General features: G+C 37.8%; 1 protein-coding gene across 1 annotated transcript in view; it reads left to right on the top strand.

Moving 5' to 3' along the window:
- The window catches only part of MTHFD1L (methylenetetrahydrofolate dehydrogenase (NADP+ dependent) 1 like), a 107921-nt gene that overhangs the window by 18066 nt on the left and 73539 nt on the right, over positions 1–16316 (top strand). Inside the window, exons 9-16 of the mRNA XM_028723667.2 lie at positions 1774–1865; positions 2292–2389; positions 5719–5892; positions 10106–10242; positions 10745–10791; positions 11407–11514; positions 12591–12665; positions 15232–15334. Of these exons, the coding sequence (XP_028579500.2) occupies positions 1774–1865; positions 2292–2389; positions 5719–5892; positions 10106–10242; positions 10745–10791; positions 11407–11514; positions 12591–12665; positions 15232–15334 (834 nt within the window). The remainder of the gene's footprint in view (positions 1–1773; positions 1866–2291; positions 2390–5718; positions 5893–10105; positions 10243–10744; positions 10792–11406; positions 11515–12590; positions 12666–15231; positions 15335–16316) is intronic.

Below are 16316 nucleotides of genomic sequence, written 5' to 3'. Positions count from 1 at the left end.
GCATATGTTTTTGTAATAGGCTGTCTCCTGGAATAGCCTGGGAAGAACAGCAGAAGCACTCTGCTTATTTATTGTTTTTAAATATATATTTATTGTTTTGTGGGGGGAAGTATATGTATATTAAATGTGTGCATCTGTATTAAACACATACCTCTGATAGAAAGAATGTGCATAGTTTAATTGCAATATAGTTATTGATGCACCTATTGCTTTTACCTGACAGAAACCATAGCACCAAAGAATCTGCATGTTTCCTTTCCTTTCCTTTTAATTTTTATATGTATATTAAATTCTTTATTATTTTATATTTTTAAAAGTTGCCTGGTGTTATTTCATTCTATAAGAATGCCCTGCTTATAGTCTGTAAGACCATAACAGTGAAAATGCTGCTTGGAGTAAAAAGTTACCATTGAACAATTTTGTCATTTCTTTTTGTTGACTCCTGCTTTTTTATTTGATGCTATTTTATATTTTGCTATATGTTAGTTCCTTGCATGAAAGGTAAGAGCTATAGAAATTATATAGCTGTGATGTGGTAAAACCACAGTAACCTCCTTACACTGGTAACTAATTCACCACGTACACCTGAAAGTGAACAGCTAATTGTTCCCTTAATTTTTTTTTCTTCTGTGCAAAGTTGTAAGCCCTCCCTGTTGTATTAACTCATTTCATAGTGGCATAAAAGAATTGGACTCACACTGCTCATAGATTTCTAAAACATTAAGCTGTTTATAAATAGATAGATAGAATGACTGACTAACTGATACTGGAAATGATGGTAAAAATATGGAATTATGAATGTTTAGGAGGAAATTAATGGACAGTTCCAGGTCAGCATTATTTGTGCTCAACAAAATGGTTGCCCTGTTGCCTATTCTTTGCTACTGGGTACCAACTGGCCATTCCTGTTGACTGCTGCTGCAAGCCAGGCATGTTTTTTTCCTCTCTCTCCATCTTGGGCTTGAAAAGAGAACTACTCATTTTTTAATTTCCTTAAGGTTAATTATTGGTTTTGGTATTCAGGTTCACTGATACTGTGCTGTAGTAACTTCATATTCACTGTAGTCACAGTATAATGGAGAGGCTCATCTTCTCAGAGAGCAAGTTATCACAAAGTCAATGTCTTTTTAAAAATCATTTGAAGATTGCAGCATCAGCTGATGCCTGAAAGTGATCTTGATGAAATCAGAATACGGTAGATCATAAATGTAATACATTTGCACTAGAATGTTGTACAACATCTGGTGTTGTATAGGGGATTATTGACAATGAAAAATGTATTGGAAAAGACTATGAGTTGTTGTTTTTTCATAGTGTTTTTCTCAAGTTATTGTAAGGGCTTCTGAACATTTTATGGAACTTTCCATAGCAATGTTTGGTTATGAACCTTCTTTCCTTAGTCAGTGTTAATTTTAGGGATTCACTATGTAAACTGTCTGTCAAACTTCCTAAAAATATTATTAGAAGGGGTGAGGCATATATTATAGCTACTGTGTGACAGCTGCTTGAGGTAGCTTCATATGTTGGTGGTTACTCCTTTTGTTATTTGCACATCTTTAGAGATCAAAACCTGGCAGGTAGGTACAGTTAATCTTGCTTTATATTTGCCATTTTCCTATTTTTAGGATCTTTCCAACTGAAAATACTGAAGGGATTAAAATCCTTACAGTTATTGACAATTTTGCTAATGATGTCAAGTCATCTTCTCCCTGCATAGTTCTAATTGTCTTTCCCGATTAATTTATGTGATTATTTTCAAAAAATATTTTGCAGGACAAAATGCGTCTGGCGAACAGTCAGTTAGGAGCAGTGACTCCCCTCTGAGTGAGGATGTAGGTCAGCTGGCAATGGCAATGTGCATGCAGGTTTGTAAGACTATGTACTACCTTTTGGGCCCTTGAAGTGCAAGAGAGAGAAAATAAGACAGTCCCACAGGCTCACGAGCAGGAGTTCTTTTTGTACTGTGAATTAATCAATGTGCACATGTACTAGTAGTATTCATTAGCAATCTATAAGGAAAAATTTGCAAACTGAAAACAGTGGCAAAGTGTGCATGCACAATTGCACAATTAATTTTAGAACCCAGAAGGCAGATGGAGTGTACAGCGTGGGACACAGAGAACCCATGGAACACAATCCCTAATTAGGCATTTCCCACAACAAAATCCCCCTCCTTCATACCCCAAAGTTTATGAAAACAGGAAATGGACTTGAAAAGTGTAAGAAACAGAATATGGGTTTCCAACTGTATATTACAATCTCCCCCCCCCCCCCTTTCAATTTCAAAAAAGAACTTTGTAAAGATCAGTGAGCAGTGGATACAGACCCAACAGTATAAGAGCTGGAATCTTCGCTGCTTAAAGCTGCAACCCCTTTCACCCGTTCCCAGGTATGTTTGTATGTATTTAAACTATTTCTATCCCACTTTTCAGCTACATAGAATCATACAATTTGCAGAGATGAAAAGTACTCTGAAGGTCAGCTGGTCCAACTGCCTGCAAATGCAGGAATATTGTAAGCGTGACTTACGGTATAGATTGAAAATTAATATTAATACCAAAGAATTGAAAGTTAAAATGAAAGCAACGGCAAACTATTTGTAGTGCCTGGGTACAAAGTTAAGAAGCATAGGGCATTGCTTTCAAACAAGCGGTTCAAGTATTAAACTAAGCCCAGTCTTTTCTGACCCCAAAGTGGTCAGTTTTGTAAGTTGTTTGCCAACACTATTTATTTATTTATTAAATAGCCTGCGGGTTTTTAAAAATTCATCCCTTCCTCTAAGAAGCTCAGGCTGCCGTTCATCAGTAGTGGCTATGAGGTGGAGTGGAGCTGCCTTCCTGATCCCAGCATCACTACAGCTTGCTGGGGCAGGGTGGGATGGAAGCAAAGTCAGGGCTGTGCATACACACCTGTGTGGTGATGGGTGAGAGTATTCATAATTTGTCCCACACCTCTAGAGGAGTTGTGCATAAATTGCCTTTATTATTATTTTGACAAAATAACATTTTCTCCCCCCAATTTTTTTTAATAAGCCTTAATACTGTGTGTGTGTGTGTGTGTGTGTGTGAGAGAGAGAGAGAGAGAGAGAGAGAGAGAGAGAGAGAGAGAGAGAGAGAGTGTGTATTCGGGCTGTTTGTTTTGTTTTGTTTAATGTTCTTACAACCAATTTGAGTTCTAGCGTTTGAGGCTTCTAACAGAACAGAACATTTCCAGATGGCTATAGGAAAAAGATTCAATATCTTTAAATTTTCACAGATCCAATAAATGCATTCTCCAGCATGCCAAAACGGGCAGGGAGGAGACAATTAAAAAAACCAAAAAAACCCTTAAATTAGGTCAACGTGTATATTGCGTTATGGGTTAGGTTAAAATACATGTAAATATTTTATGATTTGTAGGATTTCTGTTTGGCTATTGGAACTACATAACTGTTTATTTTACACACAAATGAAACATTGGTGGACAGATGGAAGATATAAAGTATCCTCATTCAATAATATGCTGTATTATAGTAAAACAGATGAGTCATTCTTTGAAAAGTGACAAGAAAGCAACATGCAAATTGAAACTGTGAGCATCTGTGTTAGGCTCTCTCTGAACTCGGAGTATTAATTAGAGTTATTTCCAAAGATATTACTGTAACATCTGCAGGGTTTCCTCCCCAAAATACTCAATAATAAAATTCTTAAAGTAGGTGCAATCTCTCTGCATATTTGTTGTGCTTCAGTCATGTTCTTGCATGGGGCTCCCATGAGGCACATACCTGCTTGGCTTAACCAACACTGAAGCATCGGTCCATTTTCACTTCAGTGTATCGGTGCAGAGGATAGTGGGGGCGACTGAATCCTGAAAGAGCACATTGCAGTTATTCTTGAATACATTGACACATTTAACATCTGGTAACACTTGCTATCTAAAACACTCTGGCAAACATTGCAGACTGCAACAGCTAGGCATAAAGACTTGACTTGCAGTATATCTACTTCCAAGAGCTTGCCAGTGCATGACGTAACTGCATCTTGCCTTGTGTAAAGAAGTGTGACGGTGACCAAAACAAAGTTACACTGTTGCTGATGCTTTTGTGTTGTCACTCAGTCCTTACCTGGCCCCAGCTGTGCTGAGCAGAAAGCAGGTGGTACCCATGGGGCCTTTCTTCCCATTTTGAATGCCAAGTGTGGAGGCAGTTCCAAACGGGGGGGGGGGGGGCAAAAGCTTAATGCTTCCTTGCCCCCATGACCCCAGTTCAGCTTGCTACGTCCCCTTCTAGCTATGTATATTTTAAAATGAAATATGCCAGGGCTAAATGTCTTCCTAATATGTTGAGTTTGTCATTGAGGAGCCAGGAAGGAAGAGTGCTCAGGGCTTTCCCAACGCACCTTGGCCATCCAGCATTTACCCAGTTTGAGCCCTTATGAATCCCCCTGTATCAAGTTGAAGGGATTCAGTGTTGGAAGGTTAACAATTATGATTCCATCTATTGCTACCAGTTCATTGGAATCCTGCTGTTACCAGCACACAGCTTTTTCATGTGAAACATCATATAGCAGTAGCTCATGCTGAGGGCAGGCAGAATGAAAGTAATTGCTGCAAGGGAAGACGGCTTGAGATGATTTTGTGGCAGAGATGGAAAAACCTCCTAGTGAATCTTTGAAGCTTTTTTCCTCCCAGCAGTATTTACATTTACAGTAGTCCGATGCCTTCTAAAAATGGAAGATTGCCTTGTAATCTTCTGGACAAGCAAAGCTCTTCTTTGTATCCATGTCGAGCACAACTGATACGATTCACATTATCCTGACTACAGTATGCCCTCTATGAAGCTTGACACAAATACAATATCCTTGCCTTGGCTTGTTTTTGCATTTTGTTGTTCTCCCCACCGCATTTCCTCCTTGTTTGGTTAGGTATCTGCTTCTTTGTATCTGCCCAGTTATACTACCTAATGGGGGAGCAACAGCACAGTGTGTGTGTGTGTGTGTGTGTGTGTGTGTGTGTGTGTGTGTTAGCATCTGTCTCCCAAGTTCAAATATATGAATCCCTGGGTTTCCCTTTATAAATATCAATCAGCCAAGAGATTTATGCCTAAGGAAATGTGAAAGCATTGTAGGGGCTTTTCTAAAGAGTAGAATATTATTAAATATATATGCGTGTATGACTCAGTCCCCTTCCTTCCTTCCTTCCTTCCTTCCTTCTCTCTCTTTCTCTGAGATCTTGTGATGAAGGGCAGTATATAAATTTAATAAATCATTATCATCCTCATCTCTCTCTCTTTTACTCTCTCACACTCTTCCTGTCTCTCTTTCACAGACCCCATAATTGCTACAACTGAGTTCTGGCCCTTCATTTACAATTAGTTTTAGCCACCTCTATATATTAAGACATTTCCAAAATGGTAGTATTAATGTTTTATAACTTATTTTATCTCAGTCATATGATTTATTTGGAAGAAGCCCTACAGGGCTTACTTTTGAGTAAATATACATGCGTAAGATTGCAGTGTAAGTTTGCAATTTTATTTATTGTTTATTAATTAAATCTATATACTGCCCTTCATCGTAGATCTCACAGTGGTTCACAAAATAAAATGAATGAACGAGAGGACCATGACATGCCAATAGTAACTCTGTTGTTCTCAGTATTTTTTTGCTGCCATCTGCCTCCTTGCTTACGACCATCTAAGCTGACAGAGATCTCCTGGCTCTAATTTGTTTTCCTTTGCAGTGATATTGAGATTTCCCGAGGACAGAACCCAAAAGCTGTTGATGTCCTTGCTAGGGAGATAGGATTGCTTGCAGATGAAATTGAAATCTATGGCCAAACCAAAGCCAAAGTACGTCTGTCCCTGCTGGAAAGGTTAAAAGATCAACCAGATGGAAAATATGTGCTGGTTGCTGGGTAAGAAGTATTTTGTTTCATTTTCTTACTAAACCCTCCCAACTTGCACTTCAACTTATTGAATATGTATTTTTCCAGATTTTAAGGCCACAACACTTAAAAATATTCTCCCTCTCTCTCTTCTTGTAGTCCATTTATATTTGGGGGGGGGGGGAAATAGGTATGGGGATGGGGAACTACTCAAGAAAAAGTATAAATTATTTTTAGAATAGAAGGAATTAAAATAACAATGCTTGTTTCCATCTTAAGTGCCCTGTGTAATTGATAAGCCCTTTGCAAATATACATCAGCACAGGGCTTATTTTATCTCCAATTATTCTGGGGATTAGCAGCAGATGCTATGCAGTTCTGCTTTCAGACTTAGTGGAGTATACCAGGTGGTGTTCTTACGTGTTTCACCTTTCTCCATTTTAAGCCATGAATCCACCTATCCTGTCTCACTGCTCTGAATTATGACTGTTCTGCTAAGTAGCTTTAAGTACATTGGGTTCTATCCATTTGAGTCTTGCTTGAAGGCTCTTTCATTCAGTGGAACTTCCATGAACTAAAAATTGGAGTGGAGAAAGAGATGATTTTCACAAATTTTCCCTTTCTCCTCTGCTGCGTGAAAAGTACTTTCATTGGTCTGTCCTGAACTTTTCAACATTCAGCTCCAGGTTCCAGTATTATGAGAGAAAAACTTATACTTATCTACTTTCTTCTTACCATGTACAGTCTTATAGACCTCTGTCAAATTGAACAATTTGTTATCATTTAGCTACCTCACTGCTCATCCCTAATTCTAGATAATTTATAAATAAGTTAAAAAGCACAGGCCCCAATACCAATCCTTTGGATCTCCACTTTTTACAGTCCTCCATCTTCTTCCTGTTCTCTGCTTCCTGTTTTTAAAACAGTTATTCTACCATGTTTATGCTGGCCATTAAAAATACATTTTTCCATAAATACAAGTTGATGGTTTCTGATTTTAAATTTGTATGTGTTTCTATTATATATAGATATTACTGTAAACCGCTTTCATGTGTGTTATGTTAAAATGGTAAATAAATAGTTTTATGAATAAAATAAATCTAGGGCAAGTGATAGCAGAATAGGAATAATGTTTAGCAATCGGGTTAGGAGAGAGATTCTTCTAGGCTTCACTTCTTTAAAAGGTTAAAATATTTTAGGACACTGACTATATGAATTGTAAAAGAAAAACTGCCAAAGGCTAAGTTTAGCTTGCTAGTCCATTTTTAGAAAGGGCTTCTTTCAAATTAAGCCCTTGGCAAATCTGTTTTAAACCAAAGGAAAAGTGAGAGGAATTCAACTTATTTCCATATTCTCCTTTGAAGTGTCCTAATAGATTCAGAATACTATATTAACTACTTTCTAGTCCTCCACTGCCTTACATGTCCAGTTTACAAAATGAGAGAATGCCCTTACAATTTGAAAGTTTCATTGTTTTTTAATTAAAATATAGTAGAACGTGTGTGTTTTTCCACAGAGAGCAGATTGGCAACATTCTATGAGCTCACATTGTCAGATAGCAAAGAATTCAGTAGAAACAATTGTATTTCGGAAAAGGGTTATTTCTTAATAATTATTCAGGACAGCATGAACTGTTCTCTCACTGTCTGTCTGAAGTAACAGAACATTCAAATAATAGCTCACAAAAAATAGGCTTTCTCATTGACCCTGTTACTCCACTGGTTTTGCAGACCAGTCAATTTCTCTCTTTGGCCAAATTATGGAATGAGACTATGTGTTCTGCTATGTGGCTACTGATGCAAATAGCCCCATATCTAGCTTCCACTTCTGTCATGTCTCTTAGGACTTACATTTACACCATGGTGCTTTTTTATATACCGACTCATGTGCCAGTGGAAGGAGAGATTTCTGGACACGCTTCCATAGACAACATGTGCATTTTAACACTACTTCTGTTGGGGTCCTTGGTGCTGATAGTTCACAAACTGGATCCACAACATCGGCAAGCCTCCAGGTTCAAAATCCACGATTGGCTTCTGGCAAACAACATATTTCATGGTACTAGATGGGCTGGAAAAGAAAACTGGTCAGTCCTCTTGGCACCAGTGATCATAGTTAAAAGCTTTATGCCTTTGAGAGTTTGTGTTCTGCTGCAGCGTAAGAGAGAATAGGCAGAACACATTATTTCATAGCAACTGTGGGGGCAAAATACTCAATTATTATTTTTTTTTTTTGAAAGATGATAATCTATAAAACAAATATTTCAGACTGTATCTCTCACCAGAAGTGATCGTAGCATACAGAGGACAGCTGGACCTTTTGCATAGTTTCTAATGTTGAAGGAAAGATGTTTCTAATTAGAGGTGGATTTCTAGCTAGAGTCTTCAGGAGGTCATGCTATAGGAGTTACCCCTTTTGGCTAGCATATGCATGAATACTTGTATGTCCCTGGGAATGAAAATGTAATCCTTAATGTCACATTCCTTTAATAAACTACTTATTTCACTGCAAGTACTAAAGTATCACAGATTTAAACAGTTAAGTATAGCATATCTTGGCAAGCTTTTCCCTTAGAAACTGAGTGGGAGTGATGTGAATGAAAACGTAATCTTATTTTGTTTTGTTCTTAACTTGAATTTTCTCTGCCTGATGAGAGAGATGCCCCAGATGAATTGTTTGGCTGGTTTTGAAATCTTTCTAGGGTAATTCAAAATCATTAATCATACTTTAACTTTAGGTGTGTGTATATAGGGTGGTTTTTTTTAAAAAGACAGAATAGAAATTAACCAAGCATTGCTGTATTAGGAGATGGAACAAAATATAGTTTCGTATCACCCATATAACTTCATTTTTTATCAGAACTTAGCTGAATTCTCTTTCTCTTTAAACCATTGTGATCTCAGTTTACTTTATTGATTCCAATTACACCATAATTTCTAGGTATGTTGGTTCAGAATGTGACACACTTAGTGGTTCAAGTGTGCATCCCATTATCTTCAAACTGAGCTTGTAGACTTTCAAATTAGAACTCCATCAGAAAAGGATACGATCGTGGTTCTCTTGCCATCAATCTTACTAGAACCATACCTAGTTACATTTATTTCAATTCATATGGTATTTGTTTAATTGCTTCTGTATGATTATCTTTCCCTGTCTGTGATCATTGTTTTAAAAGCTGAAAGGTTTTAGGAAAACATACATCTGGATGGTTGTATATCTGATGTTCCTTGATAAAATAGAGCTGCTGTTGAGGGCGAACATGATTAGCAAGTATCTATGTACAACTTGAAATAAGGAATGCAGCTGCACAGCTGTAATTGTGACAGTGGGATATAGCTACATGGGAGAAATATCCTTTCCACTTTATTGTTGGGAGCAGGGTAGGCCAAATAGTGTTCTTATTCCTTTCTCCTATCTAGCATATGAATATACTTCCCCTCTGTTTAAAAACTCCCAAGGGCTCATGTAGATTTAGGCTTTTGCAAGCATCATTATTTGCACTTTACTAACACGTCTTTATTTATTATTATAACATATTATTCTCACTGCTTGTTTTTTGTGGTGTGTTTTTGTACAAAATGTATTCCCCTCCCCCCCTTCTCATTCATGTTGGAGAGGTTAGGAAATAATCGTTCACTACATAATGGCACACTCGATAAGCCTATTCATTGTATTTCCCCTTAAATGCTGAAGAATGAGTTTTCAAGAAAGTTGGAGAGGCTTTGGTCTTGCATGTAAATCTATACCAAATTCAGTGTATGTGCCAGGTATTCAGAACAGTTGCCAAAACCATTTGTTTTCCCCGTTCTTAAGTCAGTTGCTTTAACAGAAGAGGTATTGACATTTGGGCGATATCCAACGTCATGAATGCAGATGCAATAGAACTTCCCCTTCCACTCCTCCCAGCTGTAGCCCCATGCACCACCCCCAAATCTTCTCCAATGGGTTTCCCAACTCTTGAGCAGATTTTGGAGATACATGAGGGCCCTGGGGGAAGGAAAGGAGGACAAAATCCCATGGCAGGAGAGGAAGCCTGTTCCACTAGCAGGCTGATACCATGGGATGTCAACCAAAGTTAGTGTAACAGATGTAAATTGCCTGTTTTATAATAGCATCGTTTAGTTGAAATTGATTATACTGTTAATTTTTATTTGGCTTGCATTGGTAGCTTTTCCATACTCATAGTAAAACCGATGTCAGCAGGCCTATTGATTTTATACATTTCATCCTCCCGTGTTGTTAGGATTACACCAACCCCACTTGGAGAAGGAAAGAGCACTGTGACAATTGGCCTCGTTCAGGCTCTGACAGCCCACCTTAAAGTAAATTCCTTTGCCTGCCTGAGGCAGCCTTCTCAAGGACCTACATTTGGTGTTAAAGGTACTCATTCTTTCATATTATACAGTACTTTATAATATAGCTTCTGGACTGTTTTGGCCAAAGGAAACTGGTGAAATATTCGTGTGTTTTAGAGTTGTTCTGTTTCTTTGATTTTAAAGGCATGTCCAGAGAGTATGGTGCATAATAATTTTTGTAGACTTTTAAAATATGCAGACAGCTCTATCATGTGGGTGATTATCTATTTCATAGATACACAGCTGAAACTGTTTCCACACCGGGGTGTCAATGTGTATGTGGGTAGAATTTTCAGTGTGTACTTTTGTGCATTTTCATCCACACTTTCAGTTTGCTGCCTCTGAAATCTATCTCAATATTTCCCATCCATACTTGTGGGCCATGCTTGGTGGGATACTCTTTGTTTTCTGAATCTCATTAGAGACTCAAAATTTTGCATCATTCCATTTCTTCTTTTATGGTTTATTCAAGCCTTCCTTCAGAATAGTTTTACTAATGTAACATAAGCATTTCATTTGCTGCGTAGGTGGAGCAGCAGGGGGCGGATATGCTCAAGTCATCCCAATGGAAGAGGTAAGCTAAAATTTTCTTCGCACCATTGAAGATGGACTTTAGCTCCTCTCTGTTGTCAAAGAGTAAATACATACAGAGACAAATATTAATTGCTTTGAAATCTCTTTAATCAGCAGATTAATTTTCATCCCTTGTGTAATGCCATTAATTTTCTCATGCTGTACTTTTTGTCTTGGTTTGAGACACTTTTGCTCAATTGTGTTATGAAATTCATGAGACCAGCCATCCACCCAGCATTCTGTTTCCAATATAAGTTCACACAATCATTTTGAAGTACACAGTATATTCTGTCCTTCAATATTCACATCATAAATAAAAAAGCATGAATGTATGAATCAAATTGCAGGTTGCTGCATCCTAGCAAAAACTTATTTTCCAGCTCGTCTTAATTCATCTGTACTTTGGTTGTGTTGGCTATAAACTCTCATCCACTGAACTGAGACCCTCTCTCGCCTATTAAATCTCTTCAGCTACAATGATGATGATTTAATCATATTTCCACAACAATTTGAAAGTTGTTCAACTGAGCTGTTAATCCCACAAGTGAAAGGGCTTGGATGGGTTTCACCAATCGGCTCAAAATGAAGGTTTTTCTCATTTTTAATTCATCCGTAGTTCAATCTTCACTTAACTGGAGATATTCATGCCATTACTGCAGCAAATAATTTGCTGGCTGCTGCTATAGATGCAAGGATTCTGCATGAAAATACTCAGTCTGATAAGGTAAAGCCAAACATTTTATAATTTCCATCACAATGTTATCTGATTGTTACTGTGAATACTGCATTTCCTAAAACACAGCAGTTAAAAGCATTTTAAATAATTCATTATTGACCATTTAATAATTTGTGTATATGTTTTGGTGTAATCCAGTGGATTTAGAGACCTTTTCCACTCAAGGTTCATCTATATACAGAGCCAGCATTTTTGTCACAGTTTGGAGCAGAAGTAATTAACATGCTGTCCTCCAGATGTTGCTGGACTCCAACTCCCATCGGCCCTAGCCAGCACGGCCAATGGTTAGAAATGCTGGGAGATGTAGACATGCAACACCTGGAGGGCAAAACACTGGCTACCTCTGTTCTAGACGGACCAAGAAACAGCATTTTGGATTCTCAGTGGTGGGCTTTTGAGGTTGCCAGAGAAGAGGCTTAGGCTGCATTCCAAGAGTGTTCCCAAGTATACCCCTTTATATTCTCCTTTATAATGGAAAGGTTGTAATTCACTTCTTGAAGAAAAATGCTGTTCTTGAGGGCATGGCAGTAGTTAAGGGAACTCTCGTCTTCTGTCCCAGAAACTGAGTGTTTAGTCCATACTGATAAGGATCCTAAGGAGCAGTGCCATCTGATAATTGCAGAACCTTTGTGGCCTTATGGGAGCCCTTGTTTTTAGATTGTAATATGTATTTACTTCAAAATGTGGTGAGCCAATACTGCCATGCTTGGGGAACCTTGTAGTTCTGCTGAGTGGAGCTCTAAAGTCCTTCCCTAAGGGTCCAGTAATCCCAAAGGAAGTGCCGCATGGGCTCTGTGTGGTGGAAGTACTCGCAGTATGCAAACCTTCTTTCCTGAGCAGATGAAAGACATTTTGCTGGTTATGATAGTTGTTAATTTTGTATCAGTTGCCCTTTAAATGGGAAGAAGAATGTCTCAGAAGCTGTATTGGGTGGAGACCAATTTGGAATAGAATTGGAAAATGCATGCTCAGTTATTAGCAGGATCAGGACTGCACTTTATGATCCTTGATGGGGGACTGGCACGTTGCCTTCTGATTTTCATTATACTGTATGTTCTTTGCAGGCCTTATATAATAGATTGGTTCCATTAGTTCATGGAGAGAGGAAATTTTCAGCCATTCAGCTTGCACGCCTGAAAGTAAGTGGCCTTTTAAACTTTCAGTAATATTTTATGGATTCTTTTAGAAGACCTTGGGTCTCTTAAAAAAAATAATGAATTTAAACTGATTTGTCTTATAATAATTAGAGTTTCCTATTTTTGAACTAATAAGGTCAAAAAGTCCCCAAACAAATATAGGTTTAAATGAATCAATCATTTGTCCCCATCTCATAGTGATTTATGTAGTCAGATAGAATTGTGTTGTCTCTGCAGGAAGGCATTATATGATGTATTTCAACTTCATCACATATTCAGTAAGTGAGATTGTCACAGTTTATAGAAAGTGTCTCAGCTTTTAAGTTGCAATCCAGTGTACAAAGGTCTCTTGAACCCAGGGGGTTTTTTTCTGAGTAAACACACATAGGAGTACACTGTTAGAGCGGGTTGAAAATGTATCCAATCAGACAAACTAGTCAAACTCCCACTAGGCAGCATCTAAGTGACTTTGGTGGTGAGTGAAGCAACCTGGTTGTTTGGAAACTACTTTACGCCTTCCATCAGCCCCAATGAACTATCTCTGTGCTTTGGAGTCTTTTATGGGTCTGGAGAAACCTGCAAATAACACTACTTAGGGCGCTTCGAAACTCTGCTTGCAACAGATACCAGTTTCCCCAAAACAGGTGGCCATAAGGAAAGTGACCCCAGTCAATATATGACACCAGTCTGTGTCTCCTGTTATCACTGGGTGGCAATGGCAATGTAGCCCAATGCTTTTTAAATTCTAAACTGTCATTGACTTTTAAAAAATGTGTATTTCTACTTTTTTAACTTTCAGTTTCTGAAAATATATGTAACAAACAATCTCAATATAACCTCTACCCCTCAAGAAACATTCCCATGCATGTACAAAGTCAAACATTAAGCAGATTTTATGATACTTTAGAGTTTATTATAGCAGCTAGGAGTCTTAAAAGTTTGTCCCAGTGTGAGCCATGGTTAGCTGGTTGTAGGGGAATAACATTCACCTTTCCAGTGTGCTGATTAAACATGTACCATACAGTTTCAAAATATTATTTGGACTTAGCACTCATTAGTGCTCTTCTGGTTGATGCTTTTCTGCTTTTTCCATAAGAGCTATGTTCCATAGTCTATCCCACCATGTCTCTAAAGTTAAGTTAGTACCTGTTTTCCAATATTGTATTAATGTATTTCTAGTTGCAGACGTGAAAAGATTAGTAGGTCCTTAAACAGTAAATTCTTATAGCCATCTATAAACAGATTTAATAAACCTAGCCTCAGATCAGGTTGCATCACCTGTTCCATAATAAATACCATTTTCCAAAGTAAATGTCCAGGTTTGCATTCCCACCACATATGGAAATATGAACCTAAATGTTGACATCCTCTCCAACAAAAAGGACTTGAATGAGAGCTTAAACTGTGGCATTTTACAAGTGTGTGGTGGCATCTGTGAATTGTTTTTAAACTATTTTCTCTCATTTTAGCTGACACTGACTTAAAATATTTTTCCCTCCAAAGTTTTTGCCAGTCTGCATTATCAATTTCACTGAGTAAATCTGTTTTCCATATAGATTTTAAGGAGATTAGATCCCCTGTCATCACATCACACATAATCTTGTAGATATTTCAGAGTAAATTTTTGGATGCCTAGATACGATTTAAAATTAGTTGTTCAATAGGTTTTAAGGCTCTGGTGGCTTGAAACAATATTGTTGAGTTAGCAGAGAAATCTATAATTTGGTGTATGGACCACCAATTTGTTTCAAGGTTACCTAATTGTGCTTTTATTTTTACTCCAGTAATACCTTTTATTCCCCTACAGAGGTCTCTTATTGTTTGTAGCCCTTTTTGTTTCCAGCTTTTGAATTGTGATTCTCTAGTTCTTACAGAATAAAGGGTAGAAATAGTAAGGCTAATTGGAGATGTTGCTGAGGCCAATTTTTTGGACCGTAAGGTCTGCTAAAGCAAAGGAATTGAATATATATTTTTAGGATAATGAGTTTAAAGGGTAATGCCTCAGCTCTTTTTTATTAAAAGAGTCCAACTCCAATAATAACCATGAGCCCTGAAATGAGCTTTTCATTATGAAGGAAAAAAATTGTATACAAGTAGCATTGTGATATCATAAAAGGTGTCTGAATTCAACCGGAGAGAAATATCCCCTTCAAGCAAACAAGGTCCTGACTGATCAGTACTGGACAGAGAGTAATATCCCCTTCAGTTGCATGTGGCTATTTCTGATCAATAGTTCTTAGGGCAGTAGGCCTTATGGACAGTTTCACAAGAGAATTAGAAACAAGGTTGCATACAATATGCTGCACAAAGCTCCTTCACTATGGACTTCCACTAAAAAATATAACTGGATGTCAGCTAGCCTTTGTAGTGATGAGCTGAAAGCCAATCTCCATTGAGCTTAGCATGTGTGAGCTGGTCATGTGACTTCTTCAGCACACGCCATTGTGGCTTGAATTGGCCACAGTATGTACTGTGGTGGGTTTTAGAACTGAGTAGGTGTTTATGTAGCTTTTTCAAGCAGCAATCTTCCTCATGTATAATTTTTCTTCTTTTTGGTTTCTTTTTCTAGAGGCTGGGAATAACAAAAACGGATCCTGGCTCATTAACAGATGATGAGATTAGCAGATTTGCAAGACTAGACATAGACACATCCACGATAACATGGCAAAGAGGTAGGTGTCAGAATATAAGAGGATCCTGCTGGATAAAATCAAAAGTGCATATTGTGCCATGCTGGGCCAGATGCTTGTGAAAATATAAACTGAACTAAGTTTTCTTGGTAATAGCAGGCACAACTATTATAGGCTATTATTTATGCCCTTGTTATTGGCTTGGACTGTTGCCAGAAAAAAAACAGATTTCTAAATAAACATGGCCATGATTTTTCTGTATGTTCTTTTTATTTCCTTGTGGCGAATGGAAGAAATATCCCTTGTAGCAAGCTAGAAAATGCCACTGTTTTTTCTTTGGCTTTTCTTTCTTTTCCAAATCCTGGAATCCCAAAATGTTTTTAAAGCTGTGATTCTAGGAATCCAGACTGTTTGTGCTTTCTGCAAAAGTCCAAAATAAAGGCTGGGAATTTGCCTTCTCCTTGCAGAATACTTGCAGAATAATCTCCTTCAAGAGGCAAAAAGAGCCTAGCCCAAAGGAAGACAAACCACACACTTTCCTTCCCTGCCATAGGACTTGGTGAAAGGATGGTGTTGGAAGTAGACACCAGCAGCTTGCTAGTCTGTAGACACTTTCAGACTCCCCCTTGTTGGCTACAACCCACTGCTGTACCTACTGACTATGCCTCCTGGCATCCATACATTCAGCAGGGTAGTGATTCAAAACAATGGAGTTTTAAACAAAATGATTTAGTGATAGTCTGGTCGCAGATAACCTATTTGTCTGTAGGTAGTACCATGCTTTTTTGACCCTTGCCATTGGACATGGACATTGTCAAATGTATTGTTTTTTAAAAAGTGTCTTCCCTTAAATTTCTGCATTTTAAGTAGCAGTAGAAAACCAGCTGCATCTTTTCAAGTAGATAAGAATAAGCCCCTAACATTTTCCTTTTCATGTTTCTGTTCATACTGTAGTAAGTATGTAGTTGTTTAAATTCTTCAGATTATATACACATTCCCAACATCCCTCATGTCTGTTTTCAAA

The sequence above is a fragment of the Podarcis muralis genome, chromosome 3 (assembly GCF_964188315.1).
Source record: "Podarcis muralis chromosome 3, rPodMur119.hap1.1, whole genome shotgun sequence".
Classification (NCBI taxonomy): Eukaryota; Metazoa; Chordata; class Lepidosauria; order Squamata; family Lacertidae; genus Podarcis; species Podarcis muralis.
This window is presented reverse-complemented; position numbering and strand designations above follow the sequence as displayed.